Source organism: Chamaea fasciata, unplaced genomic scaffold (genome assembly GCF_029207755.1).
Source record: "Chamaea fasciata isolate MVZ Bird 193981 ecotype frontalis unplaced genomic scaffold, bChaFas1.0.hap1 SCAF_15, whole genome shotgun sequence".
NCBI classification, from domain to species: domain Eukaryota; kingdom Metazoa; phylum Chordata; class Aves; order Passeriformes; family Sylviidae; genus Chamaea; species Chamaea fasciata.
This window is the reverse complement of record NW_027094100.1, coordinates 5,890,642-5,906,221: the sequence shown is the minus strand read 5'-3', so window position 1 is coordinate 5,906,221 and position 15,580 is coordinate 5,890,642. Positions and strand designations below refer to the sequence as shown.

Sequence of the window (15,580 nt, the reverse complement as noted above, 5' to 3'; positions counted from 1 at the left end):
CTTCCTACTTCAAATGGGAAACAGGAACAGAAACTTCTTCTGCAACAGTTGGAAAGAACGATTTTACTCGGCCAAATCAACACAGCCTACTGGAGGCTGGACATGCTGCACAGAACTCTGAAAATGTAGGATCAAGTAAACCAGATTTAAGTAGAATAACCTTCCCACAGTATCTAGTGGCCATTGGCATGCACAACCCTTTGTGACAAGAGCATCAAAAAGCTCCCAAAACTGAATACAACAAAAGCAGTACCATCACCTTTCAACACTAAACCCATGGTACAGTTTACAATGACAGACTTCATTTCTCAGCTCCTTCAAATACCAACTGCCAAAGCGAAAAACATTACAACAGCTCTGGAAGTCTCTACAGGGATTCATCTTTGGCCAAAAGGCCAAACTGTATGTGCCTGCAATGCAACACATCACCACAAGAATTCCTTCCCTCCAGACCAACAGGACCATCATTTGAGGGTCATTAATGATAAGTCTTTGAAGGACAGACTGCTTAAATGTCAATGCTCTAATCAGGCACAAAAAGATTACAAAGAGAGAATCCCTTAAGGCAGTTATTTCTGTTCTATTTGTCAAGAATTTGCTACACTCTTGACATGCTAAAAGCTAACTAATAATTAGCAGAGCAAAGGAACCTCGAGAAACCAGATGCAGAATGCTAACTGATTTGTGCATGCTTCCCTGAACTCAGGGTATTTCCAAAATACTGCATTGAAATCCTCAAAAGAGGAAGAAGGGTGTATGACAGTACCATCAAACAAAGGAAAAGTCTCTGTATTTTAAGCCTGAAGCCATTGAAAGAAGAAGACCTCCAAGTTTCAAGACCAGCTTGTCAGGCAATACCAACACGAGCAGAGTTCTTTGACAGCAATATCAGGCCTCTTACAAGGAAAGGCATCAGAGCTCTGAACAGACTTTATCACGTTGATCTCAATACACTTCTCAATGAAAACTTTTTTCTGCACGTGCCTGGCAAAGCGTTTTGCACTTCCCTGCAAACTGGAATTTCATCTGGAATGGTCCTGAGAAGCGTGCTGCTTCTTCGCCAGAGACAAGACCACCACAAGACCACCACCTTTTAATGCCAAGAGACTCATTTCCATCTGAAGGCTGACAGCTTTTTACACTCCTGGGATGGCAGCACCAGCCACTGCACACCAGGGTTATCAGAGAGGGCCATGGAGCAAACAGCAGCAGTGTGTGACCAGTGCACTCAGCAGCTCAGCAGGGATGTCACACAGCTGCTTACAGATGTTTGCTTCCTCCCTTCTGGTGCTCAGAAGCAGGGCTGCCCACAAGGGGACACAAAAAAAAAGCTGGGCACAGGTACCTCACTTTCATCTCACAGCAGACATTCACACGAGTTCCCTAAGGCTACTCCCTTACTATTTGTTTTCACTGCAGACAGATATCCAGCTCTCCTTACACAATGTGACACAAGAAAGGGTTTTGTTAAAATAAACATTACAGAGAAATTCCTCTCTGAAGCTTACACAAAATAAGTTTGGGTACACTACCTGATGAGATTTTCTTTTGAAAATCATTTTTTTTATAATTATCTTTTTATTCACTACAATATTTTGCAGCTTTAGTATTGTTTCTACGAGAAATTTAACACCTACACATCTTGACTGCTTCCCCTCCACCCTTTGCATTTTTGGAGAACAAAAGCAGAAAAGAAATGTGGGGGTTTTTTCCATTTGGCAACTTTTCTGAATGCCAAATGTACTTGCAGTTCTCTCCCACCTCCTTCCACACCCTTTTCTGGCCCTTTTTCACTCTTCTAGTATCTCCAAGAAGTTCCTACTGCAAGGTCAGTAACAAGGAACTAGGCTCATATTCTAGGTCAGATTAAGCATTGTAAAACATAACTTTGCTACCTAACCAGTCCCTGAAATAATCTTTTTTTTTAAATTCAGATACTACAATAAGAAATAGGTTGGTAGAAAAATATTGCATTACATATTTAAACTTTAATTCATAAGTGAAAACTTTTAAATTATCATTCCACAGACAAAACTAAGTGCATGACCCCGCTTCGTGGGGAAAAGTATATACTAAAGGAAGTAAGTTCCAATAAAAAATTCCAAGACTTCACCATAATTTCTGGTTTTACTCTCAGGGCTTTCACAGCTGTCACTAAAGTGAAAAAAAAAAACCCCACAATTTTTCAGGAACAGCAGAAGCAAGGACAGGAAAAGTAATCTTGGAGCAGTAACATTTCACATGGTCCTTGGAAGATCACTGGGAACAGCCACCCTAATACACACTAACTCTACTTGCTCCTCCAATAGGATTTATATGAAGCAGAAGTCGTATTACCTGCAGGAAAGGACCAAACCAATCTTATCTTGGAAAGTTACAGGTATGAGATTACCTGTCCCCAGCTCCCCGTGTTTGCAAGCTGGGGAACACAGGAAAACACTGCAGGCACCACCTGCCTGCTGGCACCTGCTGCACCTTGCAAGGCCCCCACAGCTGTTCTGGGAGCACTGAGTGTCCTCTGTGACAGCAGTGGCCAGAAATTTGAGTCTTTTTTCAGCCCCCTACAAGCTAAATTTACCACCACCCTACCATCACAGTTTAGAGAATTAAGCCTTGAAATATCTGATCAACACTAGCGTATGACCTAGTCTGCACAATCACATCTGCTGAGCCCTAAATCCTGCATTTATTGTGAAGATTATCATTAAACAAGCTGCTGTGATCTCTGGTTTTTAGTTACTTTGGCCAACAGCTTGAAAAATACCTCTAAATACTATATGTGTAAGTTTCTAGTATGCCCTGAACCAGACAGTGAAAACAGTGAGTTTGTTTTACAAGCACCTCTCCCAACACAAAAGCCTTGTTGACAACTGTATCATCAGTCCAGAAAACCCCAGAACCACTGAGTGAACCTTCTAAAGACCTCCTTGGAACAAAATACAAATAAAAAGAATAGAAAGAATGTGCAGCCCTCACAGGACATCCTAACATCCCCCTGAAAGCTTCAACAGTGACAGAGGCTGCACACCAAACACCCCAAGGCAGATACACGACAGCATCAGTATCAGACACCAAACTTTCTGAACAAGATGAAAGAAAAGGGATAGAGCTTTTGAAGAAGACTTTGTGCTTTGAGAATAACTTCACAGGCAGATTAGGAACTGGACGTATTCTAGAAATGTTTGGTTAAATATTCTTATCTACACTCACACCAGATTCTCAAATTGCTTCAACCAACCAGCACTGAATCAACAGGCACAAAGCTAATGAAATCTGTGCTTGAGACTCACTCTGTATTAGGATTCTAACAGCAGGAGAAGATTGAAAAGAGAAAACAAAAAAGCAATAAGAAGATATCAAGGCACACCTGGACAACAGTGTTTTCAGACAAAGCTGTTTCTAAATATACCACTCTGGATGAATTAAAGAATGACACAAAGTTCTTCTCCTTGGTAACAAGTGACAGAAGGAGAGAAAAAGTCCTCAAGCTGCACCAGAGGGCGTTTAGCTCGGATATCTGGAAAACTTGTTTTCACGGAAAGGGCTGTCAAGCATTGGAACAGACTGCTCAGGGTGGTGGAAGAGTCACCATCCCTGGAAGCATCCAAAAAAACCGTGTGGATAAGGCACTTGAGGACACGGATTAATGGTGAACTGATGGTGCCAGGCTGATGGTTGGACTTGACCCTGCAGGTCTTTTTGAACCTTAAAGATTCTGTGATTCGGTAAAAGTACTCAAGAGCATTTCTTTTAGGCTGCAGATCGCTCGCCCAGAGGTAAGACACTGATGCCTGCCATCACTGATCAGGCAAAGTTCCTCCCCCAGGTCTGAGAGCAGAATTTCTGCAAGCGCCCTCTGAGCTACCTTGCTGAACCACCAACACACAGATCACCATCATCTTTCTCCTCATACAAGAGTCATACATGTAAGAGTCTTCGAACATAATTTCCTTTAAAATCCTTATTGCACAAATATCTTGAAGAAAAGATAGCTAAAAATATATATACAAATATATACACATAAAATATATACAAAAGGTGTGCAGCAGGCACCCACATAAACAGGCACACAGACCGGTCACAGAAAGCAAGAGACACTGACACACAAAGTACAAAGCCAAAATGTTTTGTTACCATTTCTGCTGTGGCTCTGCTTCTTTCAGATGAACCCCAACCTGCAGAGGCAAGTTAGATTAGGCAACAGCCTCTGACTTCTTTGTGTAACTACTCACAAGAGATACTGCATAATCATTACACTTAAGTAGGAACATTCAGATTCAACAATTCCACACAAGAAATACTGGAAGCCACCAGCTGTGCTCATCAGTCCCACTCATTCTTGGGGTGGTCCTGCGCAGGGACAGGAATTAGGTTCAATGATCCTTGTGGATCCCTTTCAGCTGTTTTTTGATTCTAATACAGTTCCTCAAGCTTCCCAAGGTCAACTTATAGCTCTTTCTCAGCTAGACCCAACTGCACTCACATTTCTTCATGTAAACTGGACTAGCACTGGGAATAGGTGTGCCACATGTTTGAAAAGGTTGAGCCAGTGCTTTAAAATATCCACTCACTTGTATCCCATAACAGAACCACATTCCTGCTCACCGCTTCATTTCAATGAATCAGAATTGGAAATTACATGCAGGAGACAAACAAGGATGGCGGAACAGCTTTTTTACCTTGTCATGTATAACTCAGTGACTCACCACACACAAACCCTCAATGTTCTGCAAACAATGCCAATACACATGAGCCATTGTCCACAAGTTTATTAGTGCACTGTAATTTCATCTTCTCTTTCATACATCCATGTTCTGGCGAGCAGACTTTACACTGAATGAAGGAATTTTCATTAGTCATGGCCCAAGAGCAGAGTGAAACATGTTGGAATAAAAGGCCAGTGAAGGTAACTTAGAAGTGCAGAAGACAAAACAGCATCGGACGCAAAACATCTGTACACTTCTGCTCTTACAGGGTGAGGCACTGGGACATGGATGCCCAATCTCTAGAAGTGTTCAAGGCCAGACTGGACAAGGCTTGCACCAACCTGGTCTAGTGGAAAGTGCCCCTGCCCGTGGCAGGGGCCTGGAAAAGGATGGTCTTTAAGACCCCTTCCAATCCAAACCATTCTGTGACAAAGAGGTGAGAGACTCCACTAGACAAGGCACCAGTATCAGCACAAGGAGAGACGAAAGCCTGCCAACATTCTTCCCAGAGGGTGCCAAGGTGTTTGGCTTAGAGACACAGACACAGCTCTGAATGACCACTTAAAACAAAAACCCCAGGTCTTCTCGTCCCACGGAAAGCAGCAGCAACACAGCCCCAAGGACCCTTCATAGACACATATTTAAAGAAGGTATTTCAGAAATCAACATGACCCCAGTCAGATTAAACAACACTGCTCCAAGCCAATAACAGGGATACTTACAGGAGCAATGCCCATGATTTTACACAGCAATGATGGAGGCACCAAATACTCATTTAACCAGTGAAGAAACCCTGATCATCCCTCAGCTGCCAGGGAGATCACATACCACAAAGTCACAGCTATTAGACAGAACAATTGTATGCGTGTTCCACCTACACTAGGTGATAAACAATGAACGTTCAGTCTAATTTACTTCTCCGAGTGTTTATTAAAAGTTTACTTTCCTTGGCATTTTGTTTTTTGTGGGTCTCCTTTTGACTTCCTTTTTTAAAACCAGCTGTGGTTCACAATGATATTCCAAAAATAATTAACAAATTATATACACCTACTTCAAGGCAGTTTAAACATCAATGTTTCCCTGTCTCCATCATAGTTTGTTTTTATCCTTTCACTCCTGCCCATATTTTCCTTTCCAGAACAGTGCTCAACATCCTCACCCACAAAACAGGTTCACACGGATACAGACACGAAAAACCAAAAAACTCACCCATCCCAAAACGTTCATGCTGATTTTCTCTACTTGTTTAATATTATATTTTTTTGAACAAGGAAACTTTGTTAGACACACAGATAATTTAAGAATAATCTGTAAGTCAATAATCACTTTAGTAAAACCAGTAAATGTAGTCGAAGCTAAAACAGTGCCCTGAAACTTGATTTATTTCACTGGAACCACAAATCTCTATCTGACTGAAGTCAACAGGCTTTACTGTTAAGAAAGCTGGAAAAAACCCTTTATTTCTGAGAACTACAGGCAAAGCTTCCTTGCAGGTATTCCAACCAGACAATAGCTGCAGTACAGCCAAACCAGATCCCTCCTCTGTGAACAAGGTACCTCATCCAAGGCTTAACACTGTCACTTGTGTCTCTGAGACATAATCAAGACTTATATGAGCAACAACTTCAGGCTTGCTGATTAAAGCATAACAACAAACTCAAAAAAAAATGTTCAAAAACACACAAAAAGCATTCCTAAGACAGATACTGAAGTCCATATAGCTGAATATTTACATATACTGACATTTGTTGAAACTAGTAAATGTTCCAATATTGTATTTTAGTTCATTTGAAACAACAGATGGATTTTATTTTTTATGTTCAACTAATTTAGGGCTGATTTAAGCTTCAGAAAGTGTGTTTTACTTAAGGTTCCAAATAATGATAATTTGAATTATTTGGATACTGATATATGCCAGGTTGTTGAGTACCTCTAGCCAAGAATTCAGCTGTATGTCACAAGCAGGGAACTGTGTCCGCACAGTCCTGAAAACATAAAATAACCAAACCACACAGATTTTTAAAGAAGACTCTGTGAATTCAAAGTCAATCCAGTGATCAGTCACAGATTAAAGATGCAAACTGAGGTTAATTTCAATTATTCAGAAAAGAGATTTGACCCTGCCCAGTCTTGGGGAGGGGGCCACCACTTTCTACCCCTGCACTGGTTTCCCAGGGATGTTAAGGAAGACCGAACAACTACTGCCAACGTGCACCAATTGGTATTTATCTCAACTTTTGGAATAAAAGATAGATTTTATCTGTCAAAGAACATCACTCTTGACCACCTCATAAAACAAGGTACATATACAAAGTTTATAAAAATGATTTATCAAGCAGCATAATACAAGAGTTTGCATCCCTGGCTTTTTCTATTACAGGAAAATCACATGTCTAATTGAGATGAAGACTCCTGACACTACGCTGTGTTAAGAAATAAAGAGACAGCTACCCACCTGAAGCACAAGACAAAACAGAGGAAAATCTAAGCACAAAAACTTCCTAACTCATCAAGCTGGCAGCTGAAGAGATGCCGTTTTCCCAAAGCTTTGAGGCTTGTTGGACAATCCTCCAGGACTGCCAATGCTGTATTTACCATGAGCTTAAATACATTAATTTAATGAGCAGCTGGGGAAAAAAAAAAGTGGCTTTGCTTTACCTTCAACTGAAAGCTATGTAGCAGGGAAGCACAGGAGGAAGAGAGAAGGTTTATGTCTGTTTCATTTAAAGTAATAAGGATTTCAACTTCATTAACACAGAAACTATAGTCTGCTTGTGAATAAGACTCAAGAGCTGTCAGCCAGCACTATGATACTCAATGTGCCATTCCTCATGTACCTCTGTTCTGAACTTTGGTTTTAGTAGGTGGCTATAAAAAAGCTTTACAACACATTTTATTTAAAGAGACAAATCTCATATTTAACAAAACGTCACAAGTCTAGGTTTTTTTCTCCCCCTTGCAAGATGCTGATGGAATATGGTGTCAATAAAAAGCATGCACTCCAAAGTCTTTGCCTAAAGTTGCAGTTACTCAACACTTTTGTCCATGAAACAGTTTTTGTGCACTTGATTTTCCAATCAAACTGAACATAAATAAAACTGTAGCTGTTGTCTTCACAGAACTAGGTGTAAATCATTCATATTACAAGGTTTTATGTTTTTCTGACTGTAAAAGCTAACTGTTGCCTTATGAGTGCAGACAGGCAACCTGCACAGGGTACACCAGGACCCAGGAAGGAATTCATTGGCAGTAAATTGCAGGCACGCCAGTACGTGTTCCTATCACTTTGGTTATCACCAGTGATAACGAATTTTTCCACTTTAAAGGTCTTTTCCAGCTTCCCAGCACAGTCACATGCCAAGATCAGCCCAAGTCCCTGCATGGTGAGGGGTGAAAGCTATGTAGCAATGGTCAAGGCATCTTTGATGAAGGATTCAGGAGGTTCTCTGGCAAAGACACCAAAGCAGAAAGACACAGAACAAACTCAAGGATTTTATGACAGTTGGCTGCTGCTCATCTTCAGTTTGAGCTCCAGAACTGTTAGCTGCACGACAAAGTCTTACAAAGTGTCACCTACAGAAGAACAGATCACCAAAAGTTGGGAATGAAAGTGTAAGACAGAGGTTAGGTAGTAGAAATTCATGGCAGGAGTCAGGTGTCCATCCTCTGTCCCTGTTTAAGAGGCCCACAAATTAACAGTAAGATGTTTTTATTAAATAGAAACCAGCATCTGCAACTTCATTTAACACAAATTTCTTTTGGCTTTACAGTAACTGCAAGCATGTCCACTTTACTGGTGACTTTACAATTCTAATTACTTTCAATGGTCATCCAAAACCAACACCCTTGACACAGTTACATTCCTAAAAGCTCACCTCAGATTCTAGAAACAACAGATTTCTACAATGGTTAATCCCATTTCACCTACTGAGTTTACAGAAAATTATTAAAAGGATGAAAAAACCCACTTCAAAATACCAGTTATTTCTGGAAACAAGAAGCAGATGTTCTCCTCTGTTTGGCTCAGCTGTGCTACAGTACAAGAGTGCCTTTGTTATGCTGTCAGCAATAATTTATTTTATTTATTACAGCTATTTCATAATGCCTATCAATGTACTATTTGTGCATGATTTACATTCATGCAGATCTATTTCTCTGCATCTAAGCCATCAAGGAGCATCACATACAGGCTCCAAACAGCAGACACTGTCATGACACAATTCTGCAAATTAGTTTTTTTTCCTCTTTCCACTGTATTAATGAAAAGGGAACAGGAAGAGAAGAAGGAATTAGTATTGCCAAATGAAGTCGAATTAACATTAATCAAGAATTACTGCAAGAAGACAAAGTTAGGAAAATACAAGAGCTCAGAGTATAAAAATAAATTCCCACTCTTTGAAGTCAAATAAAAGCAAAGCTTTCTGAACCACAAAAGTAAACACTGTCGAGAACAAAGTCATGAAGAACTAAAAAGATACTATATTGGGAAAAGGTTCCATTAAAAATGGAAGAGAGCATGTTCACGGGAGGGGAGGAGAAGGGAAGACAAAGAAAAAGGAGCACAATCATTTGCTGTTTGGCCCTATCAGCTACTGAGCCCTTATCTGTGGCAGCAGGAACAACTCCCCTAAAGACCAACATCAGAGCCTTTGTATGGATCTGATAAGGAATTCTGGGCCTCAAAAAAAAAAAAAAAAAAAATCGTTAATGAGAGCACACACATGGTGGCATAAGCATTCACCCTTCCCTCCTACTGCTCCGAACTAAAGATTTTCTCCTATTAAAATATTCCCAAATTACTAATTTAATATCCCCACCTGTGACAAGAAACAGCTAAAACGCTGCACAGTAAATCCCATATTCCCAAGCAAAGACTGGAGGATCTGCATGTATAAACACTCACAGATCCACCACCACACAGATATCTGCATAACCCTGGGAGAAAAATGCAGATACTAAAACATTAAACAAATGTATGAAATCCTATTGTTTAAGCATAGGTATGGGGGTTTTTTTAAAACTGATTAAGCATCCAACTACTGCCAGAGTTTCCTCCCTCTGACAAGACAAAAGGGATGATTTGTTAGGATAATCTATTATCAAAACTAATATCTGAGAGAAGCCTCACAAATTCTGCACTTTCAGGCCATACCTGAGAGACAGGTACACAGATTTATTTCCAATGTCAGCACAGGGTCACAGGCCATCAGGGAACCAGCAAGGCACATGTTTGACTAAACGGGACTCACTCAAATCCTAGAGCAGCATCTGCTACGTTCACGGGCATCAGTGCACTAGGAAACATCCCAGAACTCTTTCCACATGACAAGTCACTTGCATCACATATGAACAATATGCACCTCCAATGATCCACCAAAGAAGAAAAGGCAGCAAAATATTTGCCAGCCTTCAGTAGTTCCAAAAAAGATTCTAAACAGAGTAAGACAACAGCAATTACATAAAAATGTAAGCATCATTAAATTTTTGCTACAATCCCTACAAATTCATCAAAATAATTCCCTCTGGCAAAATAAATTGAAGATTGTAACACATGAAGTATCTGAGCAGCAACAACCGAAAAAAAATCAAGTGTGTACATGCCTAATATGCATAACTTATACACTTTGACAATTAACAAACATTGGAATGTTACCACAACACTGAAAACCTGCCCTAACACAGATTTTTCCAAACAAAAATATTTGTAGTATCAAGAACCAAAATACTTGAGCAACACACTAAGATAAATTTCAAAATAAGTAAATTATTTTTTTAATATCTCCCTGCTTAGTTCTGTAGTTCTGAGAAATTAAAATATTTTGTCAAGAAAAAGACCTACAATGAAAGTCATATGGATAATTGTACTACTTGTAAGCAAAAATCTGGCATGTGGAGTGTTTATCTGTATTTTTCCACAGGCTGCACAGATGACAGGAACGAAGCACCAGACCATGCTACTAATCAGCACAGCCCCAACCCTGTAATTTGTAATAAATACCCAGGTAAATTGCTCATATAAACTGCAGGATCAGAAATAGAGATGGGGGCAGAAAGGGACTGAAAGAGATTGAAACTCTTGTGGATGAGCAGCTTTGGCTTATCATAAAATACCATCATGGCTCGGGGAATTGGAGGGGGTTTCTGTACAAAAACACAGCCAAAGTGCACGGGCAGCCCCGTGCAGCTGATTTCGTGTGGGAGGAACTGATGATACCTTCCCACCAAAGTAGGAGGGGAGAAATGAAGCCACGCTTTTGTCTGTGTATAGCTGGATACTTCAGGACAGGAGTCACCAGACGGAGCATCCTGCGCAGGGACACCCGAAATTTGGGTCTGATCCTAATGGCTGCACTAAACAGGTTTCATTCAGCTTCCCTGCCCCAAGAGCTGCAGCCTACAGAGGAAAGAGGACAAGTCAGGATGTTGAGAAAAAATAAACAAATAAATGAATAAACAACACTGCAGTTGTTTTCTCCAGTTCACTTACCACCCTGTATCCATCTGTCCTCACATGCCAGAGCAGATGTTTTGAAAATCTGTCATTGTGACCGTAACAGGGGATTCCACAGTTTGTACCTGAGCAGGTAGCACAGACCCAAACCGAGGACCCCCAGGTACACCCTGCTATCAAATCAGGGAAAAGCTTTTCTTTCTAAATGTATGCAAACAAAAGTATTCTAAGAAAACAAAAGTGATTTGACTGTAATTATCTACTCAGCAACAGAGAGCTAGAATCGAGGACCCAATCCTGCCAAGTTTTAAGTACATGTTTAACTTTAATCACAAGTAGTCTCACTGTGCGGTGTCTCTAAAAGCCTGCCAAAACAGGGCCAAATTGACAAGGGAACTTAGATATTTTTTTTAATCATTTTAGAAGCACGGTTACTTAGCTTAGCAAAGATTAGATTTTTTTCCCCACATTTAAGATGCCTTGGCAAATTCAAACCTGCACACAACACTCACGTCACTCTCAATGGAAACCTACACAAATGCACACAAACTCACAAGCAGTCAGTCATTGTGATATCTGACATTTTAACACTACAAGGTTAAGCAAAATAATTATTTTAAGGCCGTTTTAGCCAAAACAAGGTGACAACCATAAGGAATTCCACAACAGCTGCTGGGGGAAAAATTTGGGATGCTTAAAAAAAAAAAAAAGAACGAAAAGCCCTACACAGCCACAGAGGTTGGCACAGCAGGCGGGAGCAGTGGTGAGCAGAGGTTCTGGGCCATATTACCTGTTCCCCAAAGTCCAAGCCATGACGAGTCAGCAAGGAATGCCAACTCATGAATGACACCTCTGTGACGAGCCCAGTTGCCCAACACTTCAAGCCACACTAGCAAAGGAATTCTGCCAACTGAAGACTCCAGCCGAAGAGAAAGAGAGGTCTGAAGCAAGAGGGGAGTGCTAAAAGTAAGGAAAAAAAGAATAGACACTAAGACTGCCTCATCATTAATTTAGAGACACAAGGAGGAATGTGCCAGATATCCCAAAGCAAGTAACCACTGGGACTGAACATCTGTACTTCACTCACTCGGCTGACTTGAAAGGAAAGTAGGGACTCTGTCCTGGCAGGATGAACTCCAGAGCAGCCTCCGAGCTGCTCTCTGAGTAGCCCTTCCATAATTAACTTATAAGGAAGACCAGGCAGGACATTCTGCTCTCCATGAAGTACCAAGGGAGAACAGATGTTCCTCAGTCTCCAAGGGAAAAACTCAAGAGTGTATCACTTCATAGCACTAATTCTTGAGTACGTAAAAAAAAAAAAAAAAAAAGAAAAAAAATCACAGCAAGGGAAACAAATCAAGGAAGGCAAAGGGTAAGTAAGCAAACAAACTCCAATCAAGACCTTCAACAAATGCAAACGATATCAAACCTATTTCATTATTAGGGCAATGTTCCATGGCATTACCATTCCTAAAAACACATAGCTGATTACAGACTAGCTAGTGGGGAAGAGACAGAGAAGGCAGTTAATTGGAAAATGCGTTTTATTGTAGCTTACCAGCCTCGCACATTTCTACACTCCCACTCACTGCAGAAACATCTTTATGAAGTCTGGGCAGCATAATTAGTTTGGTTTTGTTTAAATCTGCATCACTGTACAGGTAAGCAAAGCCTTTCAGCTCCTTAACTTTTCCCATAAGTTTTGCATCACTGAAATATGCATCATTTTACTTTTCGGTGATCTACTTCTTGTTGTTCTTCTCCCAACAGCTGGCCCGAAGTACTTCATAAAGCGCCTTGTGCCTGTTCCCGGCGTGTTACTGGGCTTTTAAACCACTGCTGGTCCCGAGAGAGCCAACTTCGGAGAGAAATAAATAAATAACCGAGCTCCAGACAGAAGTTTGTGCGCCAGCCCGCTCTGTGCGCGCACCGCGGACTCCGCGCTGTCGGAACACGGATTTACGCAAAGGAAAAGTGGGAAAGTAAATAAAAAATTCCCGCTGGGAAGGAGCCGGAGCCGCCTTACCTCCGGAGTACGCTCCGCGGGCTTTTTCCGCAGCGCCTGTTTGATCCTGGGCTCCACCGGGGCGCTCATCCTCCGGCCCCGCGCCCCCCGCCCTCCGCCGCCTCGGGAGCGGCCGGCGGGGCGCAGCCGCGGGGCGCGCCGCGATCACACCGGCGCGGCCCGCCGGGGCTCCTGCCCGGGCTCCGCCGCCCTCCGGGGACGCGCCCCGAGACCTTCCCCGCGCCGGGGCCCGGGCGGGGAGCGGACCGGGGGAGGCCGGGGCGGGAGCGGGGCCGGGCGCGGTGCCCGCGGGCTGGCTGCTCACCAGGCGGGCGGCGCTCGGGGCGCCTCGGGCTCAGCGGCGGCGGCGGCGCTCGGGGCGGGCGGCGGCGGCTCCCGGCGCGTTCCCGGGGCGGCCGGCGCCGCTCTCCATCGCGGCGAGAGCGCTCTCCGGGAGCAAAGTTACCGACCCGAGCGGGACTCCCCGCGCGCTCGGCCCCCGCGGCTCCGCCCTCCGCGCCCGCACAAAGCGATGCGGTCGGGCGAGTTGTTCCGCGGCGCGGCGCCAGAGGGTCCGGAGAGAAACCCCACTGCCGGGTACGAGCCCGCGCCTCCCCTGAACACGCCGGGAGTCGCCGCCCCCGTCCGGACCCCCCGCCCCGCTCACTCGCCGCGGACCCCCCGGTATGGAAAAGCGCGAGAGCGGGCGCTTTAACCCAGAGAATCAGCAGGGAGAGCGAGGGGCGGGACGCAGGCGGATGGGCGGGGCTGCTGCGAGCACCGCCCCACACGCGCCGCGGGGCGTGCAGGGGGCGGGGCCGGCGGGCGGCGCGGGCCGAAGGCTCGCGAGGGTTGGGCGGGGCCGCGCGCGTGCGCGTTGTGGGCGCGCCGTTTCCAGGCCCTCAGGAGGCTGCGGGCTTGTTGCGAAGGTTGCTTTTGTGCTGCCTGCACACCCGACATCAGGCGTTTTCTTCAGTAATCTGCATCCGAAATAAAGCAGTTTCTGCAGCACTTGGGATCAGGGTGCCCGTGCAGGCATAACAGCTAGCATGGTTTCGTGGCGCCGCTCCTCATTAACTTGCCTGCGTTCCCCTTCTCCCTCACACCACAGTTCATAGAATGTTGACCTCCGTGATTGCCGAGCTTCTCCAAGCCTTCGGCTCAGGTCGCTTCTGGAGGAGTGGCCCGATGCTGGCGGTGCGCAGTGAGGCGGGCACGGTGCCGGTTCCCCCCGGACCCGCCGAATACAGAGCTGGGCATTAAATACCGGGGAGGTTCCGCCGCCGCTCGGCACTCCTGTGGGGTTTCACAGGCTTCTTCCAAGCCCCGAATTCCTGGTCCTGACGGCCTTTCGGGGACAAGAGGAAGCAACCACATACCAAACACGCAGAGCAAGATTTTCCTTCCTATTGCAAGTCCGATTCTGTAAATTTATGAGATCAAAGCTTTGCAGGCACACAACTTGCGTTTGCCGTCTTGCTTTTTCCTCTTTTTCTCCTAATAACCAAGAGTGGTTTTGTTCTTGCCATTTCTTCGGCTACCCCTTCCCGTTCTCTTTACCATTTGCCCTTTATGGTACAATTACCTTTTTTGTACTCAAGGACTTGATTGTCCCTTCCACTTTGTTTGATAGTATTTCTACTGTTTTCTTTAAAATAACCAAAAGAGCTGAGGAAATATGGCATTTCCTCCAGTGCAGAGCGTTGTGATGCTGTGCCTGGTATCACTGCAGACACAACAACCATGGGACGGACAGGCAGGATTTAAAGAGCAGCTACTCTTAACATCCCAGTCATTACACTGCATGCACAACAGAGAGAATATGAGATGCTCCAAAAAACTGACAGGAAAGACACACGTTTCAGTCTCATAAAGTCTATCAAAACTCATTTTCTTTCTTTTTTTTTTTCTTCTCTTTGAGGCTTCTGTTGTAAATGTAAGATTTCCAAATACCATGTCTATTATTGTTCCAAAGGTCAGAAGTTTGTACTAGTTATTTGGCAGGACATGTTATCCTTTTTCAACTTTAGTACATAAAATATTATTTCCAGTGGTGTGGGAATCTTCAGATATTCCCTGCCAGGAACCAAATGGAAAAGATAGAGAAAAAGTCCTCCTGACTTTTACTCCTGAGTAACTAAGGAGAAGAAAAGAACTGAAGAATGAATCCTGCTCTATTAGGAGATAGTTGTTTTCTCTTCTTTTTTCCTTTTTTTAAATCAGAGATGTAATAGCAAATCAAGAGCTTTACCAGCTCAGTTTGTATTTAAAGATCATGTAAAAAATTAGTCAACACTCCCCAAGTGCAGGTGTCTGGAAAAAAAAAATTAATTAACAACTAGCAAGAAAACCCCAGATTTTGGTGAAATCTGCGCAGTCACAGTTCTCATGGTTCTGAAAAAATTTAAGGCCTATTCT

General features: G+C 43.4%; 1 protein-coding gene across 7 annotated transcripts in view; it reads right to left on the bottom strand.

Moving 5' to 3' along the window:
• The window catches only part of RAPGEF6 (Rap guanine nucleotide exchange factor 6), a 119,574-nt gene extending 106,135 nt beyond the window's left edge, over window positions 1-13,439 (bottom strand). For all 7 annotated transcript variants that reach the window (XM_066197044.1, XM_066197045.1, XM_066197047.1 and 4 more), the window contains exon 1: window positions 13,184-13,439. In XM_066197044.1, coding sequence (XP_066053141.1) covers window positions 13,184-13,252 — 69 coding nt within the window. In that variant the 5' untranslated portion in view covers window positions 13,253-13,439. The remainder of the gene's footprint in view (window positions 1-13,183) is intronic.
• Window positions 13,440-15,580: the final 2,141 nt, after the last annotated feature.